At 52.4% G+C, this 21,886-nt stretch overlaps 1 protein-coding gene across 10 annotated transcripts in view; it reads right to left on the bottom strand.

The window, feature by feature from the left end:
- LOC123746665 (regulator of G-protein signaling 7) overlaps positions 1-21,886 on the bottom strand; it is a 390,003-nt gene that overhangs the window by 86,547 nt on the left and 281,570 nt on the right. For all 10 annotated transcript variants that reach the window (XM_069316820.1, XM_069316816.1, XM_069316824.1 and 7 more), the window contains one exon: positions 8,815-9,057. In XM_069316820.1, the coding sequence (XP_069172921.1) occupies positions 8,815-9,057 (243 nt within the window). The remainder of the gene's footprint in view (positions 1-8,814; positions 9,058-21,886) is intronic.

Raw genomic sequence — 21,886 nt, 5'->3', positions numbered from 1 at the left:
GATGGGGGAGAGAGGGGAGAGATGGGGGAGAGATGGGGGAGAGAGGGGAGAGATGGGGGAGAGAGGGGAGAGATGGGGGAGAGAGGGGAGAGATGGGGGAGACAGGGGAGAGATGGGGGAGAGAGGGGAGAGATGGGGGAGAGATGGGAAGAGGGGGGAGAGATGGGAGAGAGGGGGAGAGAGGGGGGAGAGATGGGAGAGAGGGGGGAGAGAGAGGGGAGAGAGGGGAGAAATGGGGGAGAGAGAGAGGGGAGGGGGAAAATGGCGAGACACGCCGACACAGTCAGTTAGGTCCCCCATTTACTGGACAAATACTGTACTTACTCTGAGAGACACGTCAGGTCCTCACTACACACTCACACCTTAACACTCACCACAGTACTACACACTCACACCTTAACACTCACCACAGTACTACACACTCACACCTTAACACTCACCACAGTACTACACACTCACACCTTAACACTCACCACAGTACTACACACTCACACCTTAACACTCACCACAGTACTACACACTCACACCTTAACACTCACCACAGTACTACACACTCACACCTTAACACTCACCACAGTACTACACACTCACACCTTAACACTCACCACAGTACTACACACTCACACCTTAACACTCACCACAGTACTACACACTCACACCTTAACACTCACCACAGTACTACACACTCACACCTTAACACTCACCACAGTACTACACACTCACACCTTAACACTCACCACAGTACTACACACACACACCTTAACACTCACCACAGTACTACACACTCACACCTTAACACTCACCACAGTACTACACACTCACACCTTAACACTCACCACAGTACTACACACTCACACCTTAACACTCACCACAGTACTACACACACACACCTTAACACTCACCACAGCACTACACACTCACACCTTAACACTCACCACAGTACTACACACTCACACCTTAACACTCACCACAGTACTACACACTCACACCTTAACACTCACCACAGTACTACACACTCACACCTTAACACTCACCACAGTACTACACACTCACACCTTAACACTCACCACAGTACTACACACTCACACCTTAACACTCACCACAGTACTACACACTCACACCTTAACACTCACCACAGTACTACACACTCACACCTTAACACTCACCACAGTACTACACACTCACACCTTAACACTCACCACAGTACTACACACTCACACCTTAACACTCACCACAGTACTACACACTCACACCTTAACACTCACCACAGTACTACACACTCACACCTTAACACTCACCACAGTACTACACACTCACACCTTAACACTCACCACAGTACTACACACTCACACCTTAACACTCACCACAGTACTACACACTCACACCTTAACACTCACCACAGTACTACACACTCACACCTTAACACTCACCACAGTACTACACACTCACACCTTAACACTCACCACAGTACTACACACTCACACCTTAACACTCACCACAGTACTACACACTCACACCTTAACACTCACCACAGTACTACACACTCACACCTTAACACTCACCACAGTACTACACACTCACACCTTAACACTCACCACAGTACTACACACTCACACCTTAACACTCACCACAGTACTACACACTCACACCTTAACACTCACCACAGTACTACACACTCACACCTTAACACTCACCACAGTACTACACACTCACACCTTAACACTCACCACAGTACTACACACTCACACCTTAACACTCACCACAGTACTACACACACACACCTTAACACTCACCACAGTACTACACACTCACACCTTAACACTCACCACAGTACTACACACTCACACCTTAACACTCACCACAGTACTACACACTCACACCTTAACACTCACCACAGTACTACACACTCACACCTTAACACTCACCACAGTACTACACACTCACACCTTAACACTCACCACAGTACTACACACTCACACCTTAACACTCACCACAGTACTACACACTCACACCTTAACACTCACCACAGCACTACACACTCACACCTTAACACTCACCACAGTACTACACACTCACACCTTAACACTCACCACAGTACTACACACTCACACCTTAACACTCACCACAGTACTACACACTCACACCTTAACACTCACCACAGCACTACACACACACACCTTAACACTCACCACAGTACTACACACTCACACCTTAACACTCACCACAGTACTACACACTCACACCTTAACACTCACCACAGCACTACACACTCACACCTTAACACTCACCACAGTACTACACACACACACCTTAACACTCACCACAGTACTACACACTCACACCTTAACACTCACCACAGTACTACACACACACACCTTAACACTCACCACAGTACTACACACTCACACCTTAACACTCACCACAGTACTACACACACACACCTTAACACTCACCACAGTACTACACACTCACACCTTAACACTCACCACAGTACTACACACTCACACCTTAACACTCACCACAGCACTACACACTCACACCTTAACACTCACCACAGTACTACACACTCACACCTTAACACTCACCACAGTACTACACACTCACACCTTAACACTCACCACAGCACTACACACTCACACCTTAACACTCACCACAGTACTACACACTCACACCTTAACACTCACCACAGCACTACACACTCACACCTTAACACTCACCACAGCACTACACACTCACACCTTAACACTCACCACAGTACTACACACTCACACCTTAACACTCACCACAGTACTACACACACACACCTTAACACTCACCACAGTACTACACACTCACACCTTAACACTCACCACAGTACTACACACTCACACCTTAACACTCACCACAGCACTACACACTCACACCTTAACACTCACCACAGTACTACACACTCACACCTTAACACTCACCACAGTACTACACACTCACACCTTAACACTCACCACAGCACTACACACTCACACCTTAACACTCACCACAGTACTACACACACACACCTTAACACTCACCACAGTACTACACACTCACACCTTAACACTCACCACAGTACTACACACTCACACCTTAACACTCACCACAGTACTACACACTCACACCTTAACACTCACCACAGTACTACACACTCACACCTTAACACTCACCACAGTACTACACACTCACACCTTAACACTCACCACAGCACTACACACTCACACCTTAACACTCACCACAGTACTACACACTCACACCTTAACACTCACCACAGTACTACACACTCACACCTTAACACTCACCACAGCACTACACACTCACACCTTAACACTCACCACAGTACTACACACACACACCTTAACACTCACCACAGTACTACACACACACACCTTAACACTCACCACAGCACTACACACTCACACCTTAACACTCACCACAGTACTACACACTCACACCTTAACACTCACCACAGTACTACACACACACACCTTAACACTCACCACAGTACTACACACTCACACCTTAACACTCACCACAGTACTACACACTCACACCTTAACACTCACCACAGTACTACACACACACACCTTAACACTCACCACAGTACTACACACTCACACCTTAACACTCACCACAGTACTACACACTCACACCTTAACACTCACCACAGTACTACACACACACACCTTAACACTCACCACAGTACTACACACACACACCTTAACACTCACCACAGTACTACACACTCACACCTTAACACTCACCACAGTACTACACACTTCCTATAAAGTCTTGACACACATTTCACAACTGCACACATGTGGGGTTTCACCCTATGTCGTAGTGTCTGTGACAAGACCTTACCATTACTTAACTGAACTTATTAACAAAATAACTAAGATGTTCATCTAAATGTTCCAAGAGTTAGTAATAACTCCCGCCTCTTTGTTCCTATACTGAGGAACTCTTAGTTCTCTGGCCCCCAAAGACGCACTTATACATCTTAAAGTAATCTGCATTAAAATAGGATCTTATTTAATTGTAAACAATATTAGAATTTATGCGTAGGTTAGGTATGGTGTTTAGGTTTCGTTGGTAATGACAGTATTTGTATCTGTAGTATGAGGGAGTGAAGCATTTACCAACCCGTCCTCAGACCAAGTCCATTCCATCCAGCGGTCGACCCCAAAGACGCATTCTCAATTTTTAACATTCTGTACATTCAAAAGTAAACTTTTCTCAAAATATAAATTAATATTATAATATATTAGCATATTGTGCATATTTAGACATAGGTTTAAGTTCTGTTGGCGATTATTTGTATTTGTAGTACGTGGGTGAAGCATTTATAGCGTTGTGGTTCGAACAACAGTCGTCAGTGAAGCACTTGTTCCGGAAGTGTTCGAACGTTATCAGTTGTGAGTCGTCAGCCCGTCCTCCAAACAAAGATCCAAAAGTGATTCCATGCACCCGCCAAACCCCCTGTTTATGAATGAAAAGCGGTTTACACACGACTCACAACTGCTGACGTTCGAACATATCCGGAACAAGTGCTTCACTGACGACTTGTGTTCGAATCACAACGCTATAAATGCTTCACCCACGGACTACAAATACAAATAATCACCAACAGAACCTAAACACCTAACCTAACCTAACCTATGCCTATATATACATAATATGTTAATATATTATAATATTAATTTATACTTGAGAAAATTCCCGTTTTGAATGAACAGCATGTTAAAATTTATGAATGCATCTGTGGGGTCGACCGCTGGATGTAATGGACTTGAGTCGAGGACGGGTTGGAGTCGTGTGTAAACCGTTTTTCATTCATAAACAGTTTGGGGGTTTGGCGGGTGGATGGAATGGTGTTTGGGTCTTTGTTTAGAAGACGGGCTGAAATTTACAGCGTTGTGGTTCGAACAGAGGACGCCAGCGAAGCAACGTTCGAGAAAAGTTCGAATGTCATCAGTTGAGAGTCGTGTGTAAAGAATTTTTCGTTTATAAACACTGGGTATGGATTAACGCGCATTTAGCCGGATTAACGAGCATTTGGCCGGATTAACGAGCATTTGGCCGGATTAACGAGCATTTGGCCGGATTAACGAGCATTTGGCCGGATTAACGAGCATTTAGCCGGATTAACGAGCATTTGGCCGGATTAACGCGCATTTGGCCGGATTAACGAGCATTTGGCCGGATTAACGAGCATTTGGCCGGATTAACGCGCATTTAGCCTGATTAACGCGCATTTGGCCGGATTAAGGAGCATTTGGCCGGATTAACGCGCATTTAGCCGGATTAACGCGCATTTGGCCGGATTAACGCGCATTTGGCCGGATTAACGCGCATTTAGCCGGATTAACGCGCATTTGGCCGGATTAACGAGCATTTGGCCGGATTAACGCGCATTTAGCCGGATTAACGCGCATTTGGCCGGATTAACGAGCATTTGGCCGGATTAACGCGCATTTAGCCGGATTAACGCGCATTTAGCCGGATTAACGAGCATTTGGCCGGATTAACGCGCATTTGACCGGATTAACGAGCATTTGGCCGGATTAACGCGCATTTGGCCGGATTAACGCGCATTTGGCCGGATTAACGAGCATTTGGCCGGATTAACGCGCATTTGGCCGGATTAACGAGCATTTGGCCGGATTAACGCGCATTTAGCCGGATTAACGAGCATTTGGCCGGATTAACGCGCATTTAGCCGGATTAACGAGCATTTGGCCGGATTAACGAGCATTTGGCCGGATTAACGAGCATTTGGCCGGATTAACGAGCATTTGGTCTTTCATTATGAAGACAAACTGTATATATTAGGTTTAATTTCTAATCACCACTGATCCATTTCATGCACCAAAGTGAATGAAATGTTATTACTCATATTGTGGACTGCATCTCTACTCTACCTCTGTATCTATATATATATATATATATATATATATATATATATATATATATATATATATATATATATATATATATATATATATATATATATATATATATTAGAAGTTCTGTATGCCCTAGATTGGAGGCCAGTTGCTCGTGGCTAGCTCTACCTAACTTTGCACCCTGATTCCCGTGGGGTACATGCCCAACATGGTGGGGTTGGGGTCGCCATAATGTAAGAGAGAACAGCGTGCCACAGTCACATACTGACCCCCACAACTTATTTTGAAACTGACCCCTGCCTACACCTGGCTAAATATTTTGAAAACTAAATTTGTTAAACAATTGTTATTGTTATTTGAAACATTATGCACTGACCTCTGAAATGAATATAACTTTTCTAATCGACATAATTTACCCGTAGCCGCACAAAGATGATCCTCCCAAAGCTTCTAAGCTAATGATAAAGTATTTTATTCTTTGTATATTTCAATAATAAGAAAGACAGGGAGAGGGGTAGACGGAAACACACACACACACACACACACACACACACACACACACACACACACACACACACACACACACACACACACGCACACAGAGCGGGTAGCTGAATGGACAGCGCTCTAGACTTGTGGACCTAGGGACCAAGGGTTCGATTCCCACAGCCGGCGGAAAACAGATGGGCAGATTTTCCTTCACCCTGATGCTCCTGTTACCTAGCAGTAAATAGGTACCTGGGAGTTTGACTGCTGCTACGGGCTGCTTCCTAGGTGTGTGTGTGTGTGTGTGTGTGTGTGTGTGTGTGTGTGTGTGTGTGTGTGTGTGAGTGTGTGTGTGTGTGTGTGTGTGTGTGTGTGTGTGTGTGTGTGTGTGTGTGTGTGTGTGTGTGTGAGAGAGAGAAATAGTAGTTAGTAACAGATGATTTACAGTTAAGAGGCGGGCTGAAAGAGCAAAGCTCAACCCCCCGGCAAGCACAAATAGGTGAATACACCCCAACACCCCACCCACTTCCTGACACTGAAATCTCTGGGTCAAAAATGGGAATAGGGTGTCCAAGTAGAACCTGAAGGTTTGGTACACGACGGAGTTACGAACAAAGCAGAGGAAATAAAGGAGTTGATGAAAATGATCCTAATGTGATTGCAATAGTGGAAACGAAAATAAATGATATGATCTCTGATGCAATAGTCCCATTGGAAATCCAAGTGATAAGACAAGAAAGACATCAAAGGCAAGGAGGAGGAGGAGTTGCACTCTTAGTAAAACGAGAGTGGAAGATAGAAGACCTAGAGAATCAGAGTGAAAATGCACACACAGACTCCATCATTGGGCGCTGGCGCTGGTAGGGGGAGGCCTCGTAGCCTGGTGGATAGCGCGCAGGATTCGTAATTCTGTGGCGCGGGTTCGATTCCCGCACGAGGCAGAAACAAATGGGCAAAGTTTCTTTCACCCTGAATGCCCCTGTTACCTAGCAGTAAATAGGTACCTGGGAGTTAGTCAGCTGTCACGGGCTGCTTCCTGGGGGTGGAGGCCTGGTCGAGGACCGGGCCGCGGGGACACTAAAAAGCCCCGAAATCATCTCAAGATAACCTCAAGATTGGGACACTGACAGCAGATGGGGAAAGAATTGTGGTCCAGGACTCAGATTCACGAAGCAGTTACGCAAGCACTTACGAACGTATACATCTTTTCTCAACCTTTGGCGGCTTTGTTTACAATTATTAAACAGTTAATGAGCTCCGAAGCACCAGGAGGCTGTTTATAACAATAACAACAGTCGATTGGCAAGTTTTCATGTTTGTAAACTGCTTAATAAATGTAACCAAAGCCGTCAAAGATTGAGGAAAGATGTACACGTTCGTAAGTGCTTGCGTAACTGCTTCGTGAATCTGACCCCCAGGTTCGTAAGTGCTTGCGTAACTGCTTCGTGAATCTGACCCCCACGTTCGTAAGTGCTTGCGTAACTGCTTCGTGAATCTGACCCCCACGTTCGTAAGTGCTTGCGTAACTGCTTCGTGAATCTGACCCCCACGTTCGTAAGTGCTTGCGTAACTGCTTCGTGAATCTGACCCCCACGTTCGTAAGTGCTTGCGTAACTGCTTCGTGAATCTGACCCCCACGTTCGTAAGTGCTTGCGTAACTGCTTCGTGAATCTGACCCCCACGTTCGTAAGTGCTTGCGTAACTGCTTCGTGAATCTGACCCCCACGTTCGTAAGTGCTTGCGTAACTGCTTCGTGAATCTGACCCCCACGTTCGTAAGTGCTTGCGTAACTGCTTCGTGAATCTGACCCCCACGTTCGTAAGTGCTTGCGTAACTGCTTCGTGAATCTGACCCCCACGTTCGTAAGTGCTTGCGTAACTGCTTCGTGAATCTGGCCCCAGGTTCGTAAGTGCTTGCGTAACTGCTTCGTGAATCTGGCCCCAGGTTCGTAAGTCCTTGCGTAACTGCTTCGTGAATCCGGGTCCAGTTAACAACCCCACAACAAACAACACAAGACCCAGGCTGGAATATGATGATAACCAAGCAGGCATTGATGCATTGCTGATAGCAGCAACAGTCTTTCCAGTCCTCCCCTAGTGTCCCCTGTCCACTCCTCAAGTCCTCTATCCTTCTCTGGAGTTACCAGTGTCACAGGTCGTCCCCCTGGCGTCACCAGTTCACCTTGGAGCCTCCAGTTCCCCCCCTAGTCACCAGTCCCCCCCTGGAGCCTCCAGTTCCTCCCCTGGAGCCTCCAGTTCCCCCCCCCCTAGAGTGACCAGTCCCCCCCTGGAGCCTCCAGTTCCTCCCCTGGAGCCTCCAGTTCCCCCCCCCCCCTAGAGTGACCAGTCCCCCCCTGGAGCCTCCAGTCATCCCAAGAATCACCAGTACACTCCCGGAGTGCCCAGCTTACCTGTATGGTGGGTCGCAGTCCAGCTTGTTGCTTGAGCCTGATGGGCCTCCTTGGTGCGTGGCGGTGCCTGCCGTGTCCCCGACGGAGCCCGTGCTGCCGTGGGGTGCCAGGCCGGCCAGTGCCACTGCCTGCTCGTCTGAGCCGTGCCGCTTGAGAGGCTGCGGAGTCTGCGCCACGGCGATGTTGTTGGCCGCTGCCGGGGTTGACACCTTCTTCTTGCCTGCGCCTCCGAAGCTGAAGAACCTGCGCAGAGAGGACCACGTCAGGTGTGGGGGGTGGGTGGGGGCTGGCGCTGGTGTGGGGAGTAGGTGGGGGCTGGCGCTGGTGTGGGGAATAGGTGGGGGCTGGCGCTGGTGTGGGGGCTGGCGCCAGTGTTGGGGCTGGCGCTGGTGTGGGGGCTGGCGCTGGAGTGCGGGCTGGTGTGGGGGCTGGCGCTGGAGTGCGGGCTGGTGTGGGGGGTGGTGGGGGCTGGCGCTGGTGTGGGGGGTGGGTGGGGGCTGGCGCTGGTGTGGGGGGTGGTGGGGGCTGGCGCTGGTGTGGGGAATAGGTGGGGGCTGGCGCTGGTGTGGGGGCTGGCGCCAGTGTTGGGGCTGGCGCTGGTGTGGGGGCTGGCGCTGGAGTGCGGGCTGGTGTGGGGGGTGGTGGGGGCTGGCGCTGGTGTGGGGGGTGGGTGGGGGCTGGCGCTGGTGTGGGGAGTAGGTGGGGGCTGGCGCTGGTGTGGGGAATAGGTGGGGGCTGGCGCTGGTGTGGGGGCTGGCGCCAGTGTGGGGGCTGGCGCTGGTGTGGGGGCTGGCGCTGGAGTGCGGGCTGGTGTGGGGGGTGGTGGGGGCTGGCGCTGGTGTGGGGGGTGGTGGGGGCTGGCGCTGGTGTGGAGGGTGGTGGGGGCTGGTGTGGGGGGTGGTGGGGGCTGGTGTGGGGGTGGTGGGGGCTGGCGCTGGTGTGGGGGGTGGTGGGGGGCTGGCGCTGGTGTGGGGGGGTGGTGGGGGGCTGGCGCTGGTGTGGGGGTGGGTGGGGGGGGCTGGCGCTGGTGTGGGGGGGTGGTGGGGGGCTGGCGCTGGTGTGTGGGGTGGTGAAGGGCTGGCGCTGGTGTGTGGGGTGGTGAAGGGCTGGCGCTGGTGTGGGGGGTGGTGGGGGGCTGGCGCTGGTGTGGGGGGGTGGTGGGGGGCTGGCGCTGGTGTGGGGTGGGGGGTCTGGCGCTGGTGTGTGGGGTGGTGGGGGCTGGCGCTGGTGTGGGGTGGGGGGGGGCTGGCGTTGGTGTGGGGGGTGGTGAGGGGCTGGCGCTGGTGTGGGGGTGGTGGGGGGCTGGCGCTGGTGTGTGGGGTGGTGAAGGGCTGGCGCTGGTGTGTGGGGTGGTGAAGGGCTGGCGCTGGTGTGGGGGGGTGGTGGGGGGCTGGCGCTGGTGTGGGGGGGGGGTGGTGGGGGGCTGGCGCTGGTGTGGGGTGGGGGGGGGGCTGGCGCTGGTGTCGGGGGGTGGTAGGGGCTGGCGCTGGTGTGTGGGGTGGTGGGGGGCTGGCGCTGGTGTGGGGTGGGGGGGGGGCTGGCGCTGGTGTGTGGGGTGGTGGGGGCTGGTGTGGGGTGGAGGGGGGCTGGCGCTGGTGTGGGGGGTGGTGGGGGCTGGCGCTGGTGTGGGGGGTGGGTGGGGCTGGCGCTGGTGTGGGGGGTGGGTGGGGCTGGCGCTGGTGTGGGGGGTGGGTGGGGCTGGCGCTGGTGTGGGGGGTGGGTGGGGCTGGCGCTGGTGTGTGGGGTGGTGGGGGCTGGCGCTGGTGTGGGGGTGGGTGGGGGCTGGTGTGGGGGTGGGTGGGGGGGCTGGTGTGGGGGTGGGTGGGGGGGCTGGCGCTGGTGTGGGGGTGGGTGGGGGGAGCTGGCGCCGGTGTGGGGGGGCTGGCGCTAGTGTGGGGGGGCGGTGGGGCTGGCGCTGGTGTGGGGGGTGGGGGGGCTGGTGTGGGGGGTGGGGGGGGGGGCTGGTGTGGGGGGTGGGGGGGGGCTGGTGTGGTTGGTGGTGGGGGGCTGGCGCTGGTGTGGGGGTGGCGGTGGGGGCTGGCGCTGGTGTGGGGGGGCTGGTGCTGGTGTGGGTGAGGCTGGCGCTGGTGTGGGGGGTGGTGGGGGGCTGGCGCTGGTGTGGGGGGTGGTGGGGGGCTGGCGCTGGTGTGGGGGGTGGTGGGGGGCTGGCGCTGGTGTGGGGGGGGGGGCTGGCGCTGGTGTGGAGGTGGCGGTGGGGGCTGGCGCTGGTGTGGGGGGGGGCGGTGGGGGCTGGCGGTGGTGTGGGGGGGGCGGTGGGGGCTGGCGCTGGTGTGGGTGGTAGGGGGGGCTGGCGCTGGTGTGGGCGGTGGGGGGTGGGGGGGGGCTGGCGCCGGTGTGGCGGGTGGGAGGGCTGGTGTGGGGGTGCGGTGGGGGCTGGCGCTGGCGTGGGGGTGGGTGGGGGCTGGCGCTGGTGTGGGGGTGGGTGGGGGGGCTGGTGTGGAGGTGGGTGGGGGGCTGGCGCTGGTGTGGGGGTGGGTGGGGGGTGCTGGCGCCGGTGTGGGGGGTGGGTGGGGCTGGCGCTGGTGTGGGGGGTGGTGGGGGCTGGCGCTGGTGTGGGGGTGGGTGGGGGGGCTGGTGTGGGGGTGGGTGGGGGGCTGGCGCTGGTGTGGTTGGGAGCTGGCGCTGGTGTGGGGGTTGGGGGGCCTGGCGCCGGTGTGGGGGGTGGGGGGGCTGGCGCTGGTGTGGGGGGGGGGCGGTGGGGCTGGCGCTGGTGTGGGGGGTGGTGGGGGCTGGCGCTGGTGTGGGGGGTGGTTGGGACTGGCGCTGGTGTGGGGGGTGGGTGGGGCAGGCGCTGGTGTGGGGGGTGGGTGGGGCTGGCGCTGGTGTGGGGGGTGGGTGGGGCTGGCGCTGGTGTCGGGGGTGGTGAGGGCTGGCGCTGGTGTGGGGGGTGGTGGGGGCTGGCGCTGGTGTGGGGGGTGGTGGGAAGCTGGCGCTGGTGTGGGGGGTGGGTGGGGCTGGCGCTGGTGTGGGGGTGGGGGGAGCTGGCGCTGGTGTGGGGGTGGGGGGAGGGGCTGGCGCTGGTGTGGGGGGTGGGGGGGTTTCTGGCGCTGGTGTGGGGGGTGGGTGGGGGCTGGCTCTGGTGTGGGGGGTGAGGGAGTGTATGACTCACCATAGGTGTGGGGGAGTGTATGACTCACCATAGGTGTGGGGGAGTATGACTCACCATGGGTGTGGGGAAAGTGTATGACTCACCATGGGTGTGGGGGAAGTGTATGACTCACCATGGGTGTGGGGGAAGTGTATGACTCACCATAGGTGTGGGGAAATGTATGACTCACCATAGGTGTGGGGGAAGTGTATGACTCACCATAGGTGTGGGGGAAGTGTATGACTCACCATGGGTGTGGGGGAAGTGTATGACTCACCATGGGTGTGGGGGAAGTGTATGACTCACCATGGGTGTGGGGGAAGTGTATGACTCACCATGGGTGTGGGGGAAGTGTATGACTCACCATAAGTGTGGGGGAGTGTATGACTCACCATAGGTGTGGGGGAGTGTATGACTCACCATAGGTGTGGGGGAGTGTATGACTCACCATAGGGGTGGGGAAGTGTATGACTCACCATAGGGGTGGGGGAGTGTATGACTCACCAAAGGTGTGGGGGGAGTGTATGACTCACCATAGGTGAGGGGAAGTGTATGACTCACCATAGGTGAGGGGAAGTGTATGACTCACCATAGGTGAGGGGAAGTGTATGACTCACCATAGGTGTGGGGAAGTGTATGACTCACCATAGGGGTGGGGGAGTGTATGACTCACCAAAGGTGTGGGGGGAGTGTATGACTCACCATAGGTGAGGGGAAGTGTATGACTCACCATAGGTGAGGGGAAGTGTATGACTCACCATAGGTGAGGGGAAGTGTATGACTCACCATAGGTGTGGGGAAGTGTATGACTCACCATAGGTGAGGGGAAGTGTATGACTCACCATAGGTGAGGGGAAGTGTATGACTCACCATAGGTGAGGGGAAGTGTATGACTCACCATAGGTGAGGGGAAGTGTATGACTCACCATAGGTGAGGGGAAGTGTATGACTCACCATAGGTGTGGGGAAGTGTGTGACTCACCATAGGTGTGTGGGAGTGTATGACTCACCATAGGTGAGGGGAAGTGTATGACTCACCATAGGTGAGGGGAAGTGTATGACTCACCATAGGTGTGGGGAAGTGTGTGACTCACCATAGGTGTGGGGGAGTGTATGACTCACCATTGGTGTGGGGAAGTGTGTGACTCACCATAGGTATGGGGGAGTGTATGACTCACCATAGGGGTGGGGGAGTGTATGACTCACCATAGGTGTGGGGGAGTGTATGACTCACCATAGGTGTGGGGGAGTGTATGACTCACCATTGGGGTGGGGAAGTGTATGACTCACCATAGGGGTGGGGAAGTGTATGACTCACCATAGGTATGGGGGAGTGTATGACTCACCATAGGGGTGGGGAAGTGTATGACTCACCATAGGGGTGGGGGAGTGTATGACTCACCATAGGGGTGGGGGAGTGTATGACTCACCATAGGGGTGGGGAAGTGTATGACTCACCATAGGGGTGGGGGAGTGTATGACTCACCAAAGGTGTGGGGGGAGTGTATGACTCACCATAGGTGAGGGGAAGTGTATGACTCACCATAGGTGAGGGGAAGTGTATGACTCACCATAGGTGAGGGGAAGTGTATGACTCACCATAGGTGTGGGGAAGTGTATGACTCACCATAGGGGTGGGGGAGTGTATGACTCACCAAAGGTGTGGGGGGAGTGTATGACTCACCATAGGTGAGGGGAAGTGTATGACTCACCATAGGTGAGGGGAAGTGTATGACTCACCATAGGTGTGGGGAAGTGTATGACTCACCATAGGTGAGGGGAAGTGTATGACTCACCATAGGTGAGGGGAAGTGTATGACTCACCATAGGTGAGGGGAAGTGTATGACTCACCATAGGTGAGGGGAAGTGTATGACTCACCATAGGTGAGGGGAAGTGTATGACTCACCATAGGTGTGGGGAAGTGTGTGACTCACCATAGGTGTGTGGGAGTGTATGACTCACCATAGGTGAGGGGAAGTGTATGACTCACCATAGGTGAGGGGAAGTGTATGACTCACCATAGGTGTGGGGAAGTGTGTGACTCACCATAGGTGTGGGGGAGTGTATGACTCACCATAGGTGTGGGGAAGTGTGTGACTCACCATAGGTATGGGGGAGTGTATGACTCACCATAGGGGTGGGGGAGTGTATGACTCACCATAGGTGTGGGGGAGTGTATGACTCACCATAGGTGTGGGGGAGTGTATGACTCACCATAGGGGTGGGGAAGTGTATGACTCACCATAGGGGTGGGGAAGTGTATGACTCACCATAGGGGTGGGGAAGTGTATGACTCACCATAGGTATGGGGGAGTGTATGACTCACCATAGGGGTGGGGAAGTGTATGACTCACCATAGGGGTGGGGGAGTGTATGACTCACCATAGGGGTGGGGGAGTGTATGACTCACCATAGGGGTGGGGAAGTGTATGACTCACCATAGGGGTGGGGGAGTGTATGACTCACCAAAGGTGTGGGGGGAGTGTATGACTCACCATAGGTGAGGGGAAGTGTATGACTCACCATAGGTGAGGGGAAGTGTATGACTCACCATTGGTGAGGGGAAGTGTATGACTCACCATAGGTGTGGGGAAGTGTATGACTCACCATAGGGGTGGGGGAGTGTATGACTCACCAAAGGTGTGGGGGGAGTGTATGACTCACCATAGGTGAGGGGAAGTGTATGACTCACCATAGGTGAGGGGAAGTGTATGACTCACCATAGGTGTGGGGAAGTGTATGACTCACCATAGGTGAGGTGAAGTGTATGACTCACCATAGGTGAGGGGAAGTGTATGACTCACCATAGGTGAGGGGAAGTGTATGACTCACCATAGGTGAGGGGAAGTGTATGACTCACCATAGGTGAGGGGAAGTGTATGACTCACCATAGGTGTGGGGAAGTGTATGACTCACCATAGGTGTGTGGGAGTGTATGACTCACCATAGGTGAGGGGAAGTGTATGACTCACCATTGGTGAGGGGAAGTGTATGACTCACCATAGGTGTGGGGAAGTGTGTGACTCACCATAGGTGTGGGGGAGTGTATGACTCACCATAGGTGTGGGGAAGTGTGTGACTCACCATAGGTATGGGGGAGTGTATGACTCACCATAGGGGTGGGGGAGTGTATGACTCACCATAGGTGTGGGGGAGTGTATGACTCACCATAGGTGTGGGGGAGTGTATGACTCACCATAGGGGTGGGGAAGTGTATGACTCACCATAGGGGTGGGGAAGTGTATGACTCACCATAGGGGTGGGGAAGTGTATGACTCACCATAGGTATGGGGGAGTGTATGACTCACCATAGGGGTGGGGAAGTGTATGACTCACCATAGGGGTGGGGGAGTGTATGACTCACCATAGGGGTGGGGGAGTGTATGACTCACCATAGGGGTGGGGAAGTGTATGACTCACCATAGGTATGGGGGAGTGTATGACTCACCATAGGTATGGGGGAGTGTATGACTCACCATAGGGGTGGGGAAGTGTATGACTCACCATAGGTGTGGGGGAGTGTATGACTCACCATAGGTGTGGGGGAGTGTATGACTCACCATGGGTGTGGGGGAGTGTATGACTCACCATAGGTGTGGGGGAGTGTATGACTCACCATAGGTGTGGGGGAGTGTATGACTCACCATAGGTGTGGGGGAGTTTATGACTCACCATAGGGGTGGGGAAGTGTATGACTCACCATAGGTGAGGGGAAGTGTATGACTCACCATAGGTGAGGGGAAGTGTATGACTCACCATAGGTGAGGGGAAGTGTATGACTCACCATAGGTGAGGGGAAGTGTATGACTCACCATAGGTGAGGGGAAGTGTATGACTCACCATAGGTGAGGGGAAGTGTATGACTCACCATAGGTGAGGGGAAGTGTATGACTCACCATAGGTGTGGGGAAGTGTATGACTCACCATAGGTGTGGGGAAGTGTATGACTCACCATAGGTGTTGAGAAGGGTATGACTCACCATAGGTGTGGGGGAGTGTATGACTCACCACAGGTGTGGGGAAGTGTATGACTCACCACAGGTGTGGGGGAGTATGACTCACCATAGGTGTGGGGGAGTGTATGACTCACCATAGGTGTGGGGGAGTATGACTCACCATAGGTGTGGGGGAGTATGACTCACCATAGGTGTGGGGGAGTATGACTCACCATAGGTGTGGGGAGGTGTATGACTCACCATAGGTGTGGGGAAGTGTATGACTCACCATAGGTGTGGGGAAGTGTATGACTCACCACAGGTGTGGGGGAGTATGACTCACCATAGGTGTGGGGGAGTGTATGACTCACCATAGGTGAGGGGAAGTGTATGACTCACCATAGGTGAGGGGAAGTGTATGACTCACCATAGGTGAGGGGAAGTATGACTCACCATAGGTGAGGGGAAGTGTATGACTCACCATAGGTGAGGGGAAGTGTATGACTCACCACAGGTGTGGGGGAGTATGACTCACCATAGGTGTGGGGGAGTGTATGACTCACCATAGGTGAGGGGAAGTGTATGACTCACCATAGGTGTGGGGAAGTGTATGACTCACCATAGGTGTGGGGAAGTGTATGACTCACCATAGGTGTTGAGAAGGGTATGACTCACCATAGGTGTGGGGGAGTGTATGACTCACCACAGGTGTGGGGAAGTGTATGACTCACCACAGGTGTGGGGGAGTATGACTCACCATAGGTGTGGGGGAGTGTATGACTCACCATAGGTGTGGGGAAGTCAATTTCCTTTATAATTAATGTTAATGGTGTTTTAAATCTTTACTTCCCAACAGTGATTTCACGGACTGTCACCGTCACCCACCTGGCAACACCGCCTCCCCTCAACATATCTGGCAACACCGCCTCCCCTCCACATATCTGGCAACACTGCCTCCCCACAACATATCTGGCAACACCGCCTCCCCACAACATATCTGGCAACACCGCCTCCCCACAACATATCTGGCAACACCGCCTCCCCTCAACATATCTGGCAACACCGCCTCCCCTCAACATATCTGGCAACACCTCCTCCCCACAACATATCTGGCAACACCGCCTCCCCTCAACATATCTTGCAACACCGCCTCCCCACAACATATCTGGCAACACCGCCTCCCCACAACATATCTGGCAACACCGCCTCCCCACAACATATCTGGCAACACCGCCTCCCCACAACATATCTGGCAACACCGCCTCCCCACAACATATCTGGCAACACCGCCTCCCCACAACATATCTGGCAACACCGCCTCCCCACAACATATCTGGCAACACCGCCTCCCCACAACATATCTGGCAACACCGCCTCCCCACAACATATCTGGCAACACCGCCTCCCCACAACATATCTGGCAACACCGCCTCCCCTCAACATATCTGGCAACACCGCCTCCCCTCAACATATCTGGCAACACCGCCTCCCCACAACATATCTGGCAACACCGCCTCCCCTCAACATATCTGGCAACACCGCCTCCCCTCAACATATCTGGCAACACCGCCTCCCCTCAACATATCTGGCAACACCGCCTCCCCTCAACATATCTGGCAACACCGCCTCCCCTCAACATATCTGGCAACACCGCCTCCCCACAACATATCTGGCAACACCGCCTCCCCTCAACATATCTGGCAACACCGCCTCCCCTCAACATATCTGGCAACACCGCCTCCCCACAACATATTTTTTATTTATTTATATATACAAGAGTTGTTACATTCTTGTTCAGCCACTGGGACACGTTGCGTTTGTCGCAATTCCTTAATCCTAATTTTCCCTGGAATACGACTCGTTAAATCGTTTAACAACCATGTACGCATTTTACTGTTGGGTAAACAGAGGCTACAGTTCAGGATTGATGCCCAGTTACTCCTCACTGGCTTGGATACGAACCGAAGCCAAAGTGGTCGCGAAACGCCAGGCGAGTGTCTTACCACTGCGCTATGGGCCTGCTAGGGTGAGGTGGTGAGACAGCCAAGGTAAGCGAGTGTTCAAGAACAGTTAACCAATAGATGGCGTTTATTGAGCGTTGGTTCACCTAGTTTAGTGTTGCCAATTCAAAACCGTTGATGACAATTGAAAGGGGTATGTATACTGCCTAAAACTTAAAAAATCGAAGTTCATCCTCAAGTTTTCCCATACATATTAGTGACAATAAGGTTACCTAAATTCACTTACTAATTGTACTGTGACTTTTTTAATTTGATCGTTGTCCGAAATGAAATGAAATGAAATGCCCGAAACGCTTTGCGTAATAGTGGCTTTAGGCATTGTATGTACTAGCTCTACCTATAAGTCAACCAATCCTTGTAAAAATTTATTGTATGTATGTACCTTACCTAAATAAAATTGTATTGTGTTGTATTGTATTGTTGTAGACATGAGGCTGCCTGAAGTCTCTAACCTCGGTCTAACTTACCCTGTCAAATAACTAGTAACGCTGCAACCTAAATACCATATTACAACATCTCAAATCTGAAGTAATGAAGCAACTAGCCACATTTCCCTCTACACTTACCAAGTAAGTAATTATCAAAAGAAGGCACCAATCCGGGAAGGCTATGTAGCACCATCAAATGTGCGGGATATTCAAAAGGCGCTAAATATCTCTAAGGATGCCAATATCAGAACAAAAGTGCTTAAAGCAAATGATATTAAAGGAATCCGATTCACCAAGGAGTCTGTCGAGGCACAAGTGACCAACGGGAAAACTCAGGAAGCAAAACACTCACGCCCTGGAAGTCCAGACATTCAACACAGAAATGCAGGACTGTAAGAGGGACAATGCACTTTGGACAAGAAGGAGCAGAGTGGCGCTCCATTAAGTGCCCGTGAGTTAAGTGTGTATGGCCAATACGCAACCTTGCCAGAGCCGTTTTCCACCGCCGATTACGGGGATAGGAGGAAGGCCATGGGGATACATTGCTCTTAAGAGCACACACTTTATTACCAGTTACAGGAGACCAACGACCCTGCCAATTGATAGGGATTAAGGAATGAATAACTGGATAGAAGTCAAAATAAGGAACACCTTTATGGGAGATGGGACAAGTGTGGATAGCCTCCTTAGCAACAGCCTCCACACGCTCATTTAAGAACACACCAATATGGCTGGGAACCCAGCAAAACTTCATTGACTTAAATCTAGTGGAGATAAACAGCGAATTTCGACAACACAGGATGGACTGGACTAAAGTATAAAGTACCCCAGAGCCATGAAGGCATTGCAAAAGTTAACTATAACAACAAAGGAGGATTGACAAAGAGCATAAAAATTTGCATAAAGTTCTGTGGTGAAGATACTAGTCACCGGAGGCAGGTGACACATAGTTGTGGCCAGGAAAATACAACAGAGTAGCCACCACCGTCTGCAGACTTAGACCCATCGGTGAAGATGGAAACAGAGCAGGAGTGTGAAGAAAAGTGTGCAGGGAAAAGGCGTTTCAGAACTGTAGGAGGGTTAAAAGCTTTAGTCTTGTGCGTCAAGGTTTTACAAAACTTAGAAAGGGAGACCCTCCATGGAGGCAAGGATGGAACAACACGAGGAGAAATATTGGTAACATGAACCAAAAGAGAACCTTACAAGCAAGACAACAGTACAGAAAGGGGAAGGTGGTGAAAGGGAACAGGGACCACAGGAGGGGTAATGGTCAAAGTACGACATAAGCGAGAGTAACGGTGTTGTAAGGACTGCACAAGGTAGCGAAGACAGCAACGTTCACGGCGGCGATCCTGTAGATACAGGGTGCCAGTTTCAACATAAATGCTGAGGGTAGGAGTCGAATGAAAGACGCCAGAGCTGAGGCGCAGCCCAGTATGGTGCAGAGCATCCAGACGGTGAAGAGTAGGAGAGGCAGACGAGTAAGCAGGGCAATCATAATCGAGTTTAGACAGTACAAGAGAGGAATGTAAAGAGAGGAGCGTGCACCTATCAGCTCCCCATGGAGTATGGGACAAGACCTTAAGTAAGTTAAGGGCCTTATAGCATTCAACACAGAGGTAAGAGATATGGGGCGACCAAGACAAACGAGTGTCAAAGATTGACCCCAAAATCTTAGCAGAAACTGTGTTCACAAGGAGAGGACCATAAAGAGAAAGGGGAGGGGAGGGTTGAGACGAAGAACGACCTGCTTCCAAGTAAAAGTCATAGCACAAGTTATAGTTGTAAAGAACTTGAAGCCATGATTGGTGGGCCACGACGACACGGCATCAATCGCAAGTTGAAGCCGCCGTTGAAGGAAAGGAGAGTCATCACCTTGACATAGAATGCCGGAAAGAAGACCAGAGGGGAGGGAGGAAAGAAGACCATTGAGGGCAACCAGGGGAAAAAGTAGTGCTCAGTACACTACCTTGCGGTACACCTTCATATTGTTGAAAAGAGGCAGAGCGTGTGGTGGTATCAAGCCTCATTCTTAAGGAACGACTAGAGAGTTAAGGGGACGAGGACGACTAGCGAGTTAAGGGGACGAAGGGAGTATCATGACGGATCAAGAGAGCAGTAGAGTTATGGGTCCCAGCAAAAGCTGGAGGTGGGGGAAGGGGGGTAAAGAATAGCCACGGAAGTGACCAGGATGAGCACCAAGCATCGGCTCCTGGAGACAGACACAAAGCAGTGAAAACTGTGTTATCAGAAGTTGGAGTTCATGGAAGTTGGCATAAAAACCATGAATATTCCAATGAATAATAGACATTGTCAAAAATAGAAAGAACAGAAACAGATAACAGGGGCGAAACAAAACCAAAGAAGAGCACAGTATACTAAGTAAGTTGAGGATTAGAATCAGTGAAATCGGGGTTAGAGGGCATAGGTAAATATAGCAAGAATGATGGAGTCAAGGGAGTGGTAGGATGGACCAGAGGCGGACTGACAGAGTCCTGAGTGGGAGGAGGCATCAGAGAGAGGCGGTCAAGGGAATCAGAGGGAGGGGGGGGGACAAACTGAGGAGCCCCACCTCATCAAGGGCAGCATCCGGGAGAGAATAGAGGAAAAAAGGGAACCTCCATAGCTAGGACAGGGGACTCAACCACCGAAATGGGAGGGGGATGCATCAATAGAGTCGGAGTCGGAAAGAGAACGATGCCTTCTTACCCGTTGGGGAAGAAAGCGATGCCTTCTTACCTGTTGGGGAAGAAAGCGTTGCCTTCTTACATGCCGGGGAAGAAAGTGATGCCTTCTTACCTGCCGGGGAAGAATGCAGTGCCTTCTTACTTGCTGGGGAAGAAAGCAATGCCTTCTTACCCACCCGGGGAGGAAGAAGGAGAGGAGCCAGGCTCACATTTCTGACTTAAAGAGACAGGCAGCAACAACATACTGGGCGACAGACTCCATAGACTCAACAGGAGAAGGAGAATAGGAATGAACAACATGAAGATTGCTGGGAGGAAGATGGACAACAGCCTGGACGGACAGGCGGCATGGAGAAAATACAGAGGGGAGGGCTAGGAAGAAGGATCAGGGGGATGGAAGGGAAAGAGGAAACCAGGAGACAGGGCAAACTGGGAAGGAAGGAAGGAAACACCAGATGGAGAACCAAGAGGAGGACCTTCTGGTTCTGAACGTAAAGGAGCAGGGGGGGGGGAAGTGGTGCCTGGGACCAAGGCCTGGAAACGGTTGTGAGACTGAGAAAGGAGAAAAGGGCGAGGAGAGGTGGAAAGCAACACACGAGCAAAAGACATGCCAGCGAAAGAGGGGAAATCGGCGTACTTGGCGTCTCACCGCAGGAAAAAGACAAACGATAGGATGTTTCAAATTGAGGATGGTCTCTTCAAATTTGTAGTGCATACACGAAGGTAGGATGGTCGTCAGAGCTATTGATGCAGTGAGCTCTGGAAGAAGAGCACCCTGTCTTAGAGTGGCCCGAGTCCCCACACAAGAGACATGGAAACACTACACTTGTGCACTTGAGGGGACCACGCCCAACTTTCCAGCACCTATTGCAGAGTCTAGGAGAGGGAAT

Source organism: Procambarus clarkii, chromosome 85 (genome assembly GCF_040958095.1).
Source record: "Procambarus clarkii isolate CNS0578487 chromosome 85, FALCON_Pclarkii_2.0, whole genome shotgun sequence".
Classification (NCBI taxonomy): domain Eukaryota; kingdom Metazoa; phylum Arthropoda; class Malacostraca; order Decapoda; family Cambaridae; genus Procambarus; species Procambarus clarkii.
This window is presented reverse-complemented; position numbering and strand designations above follow the sequence as displayed.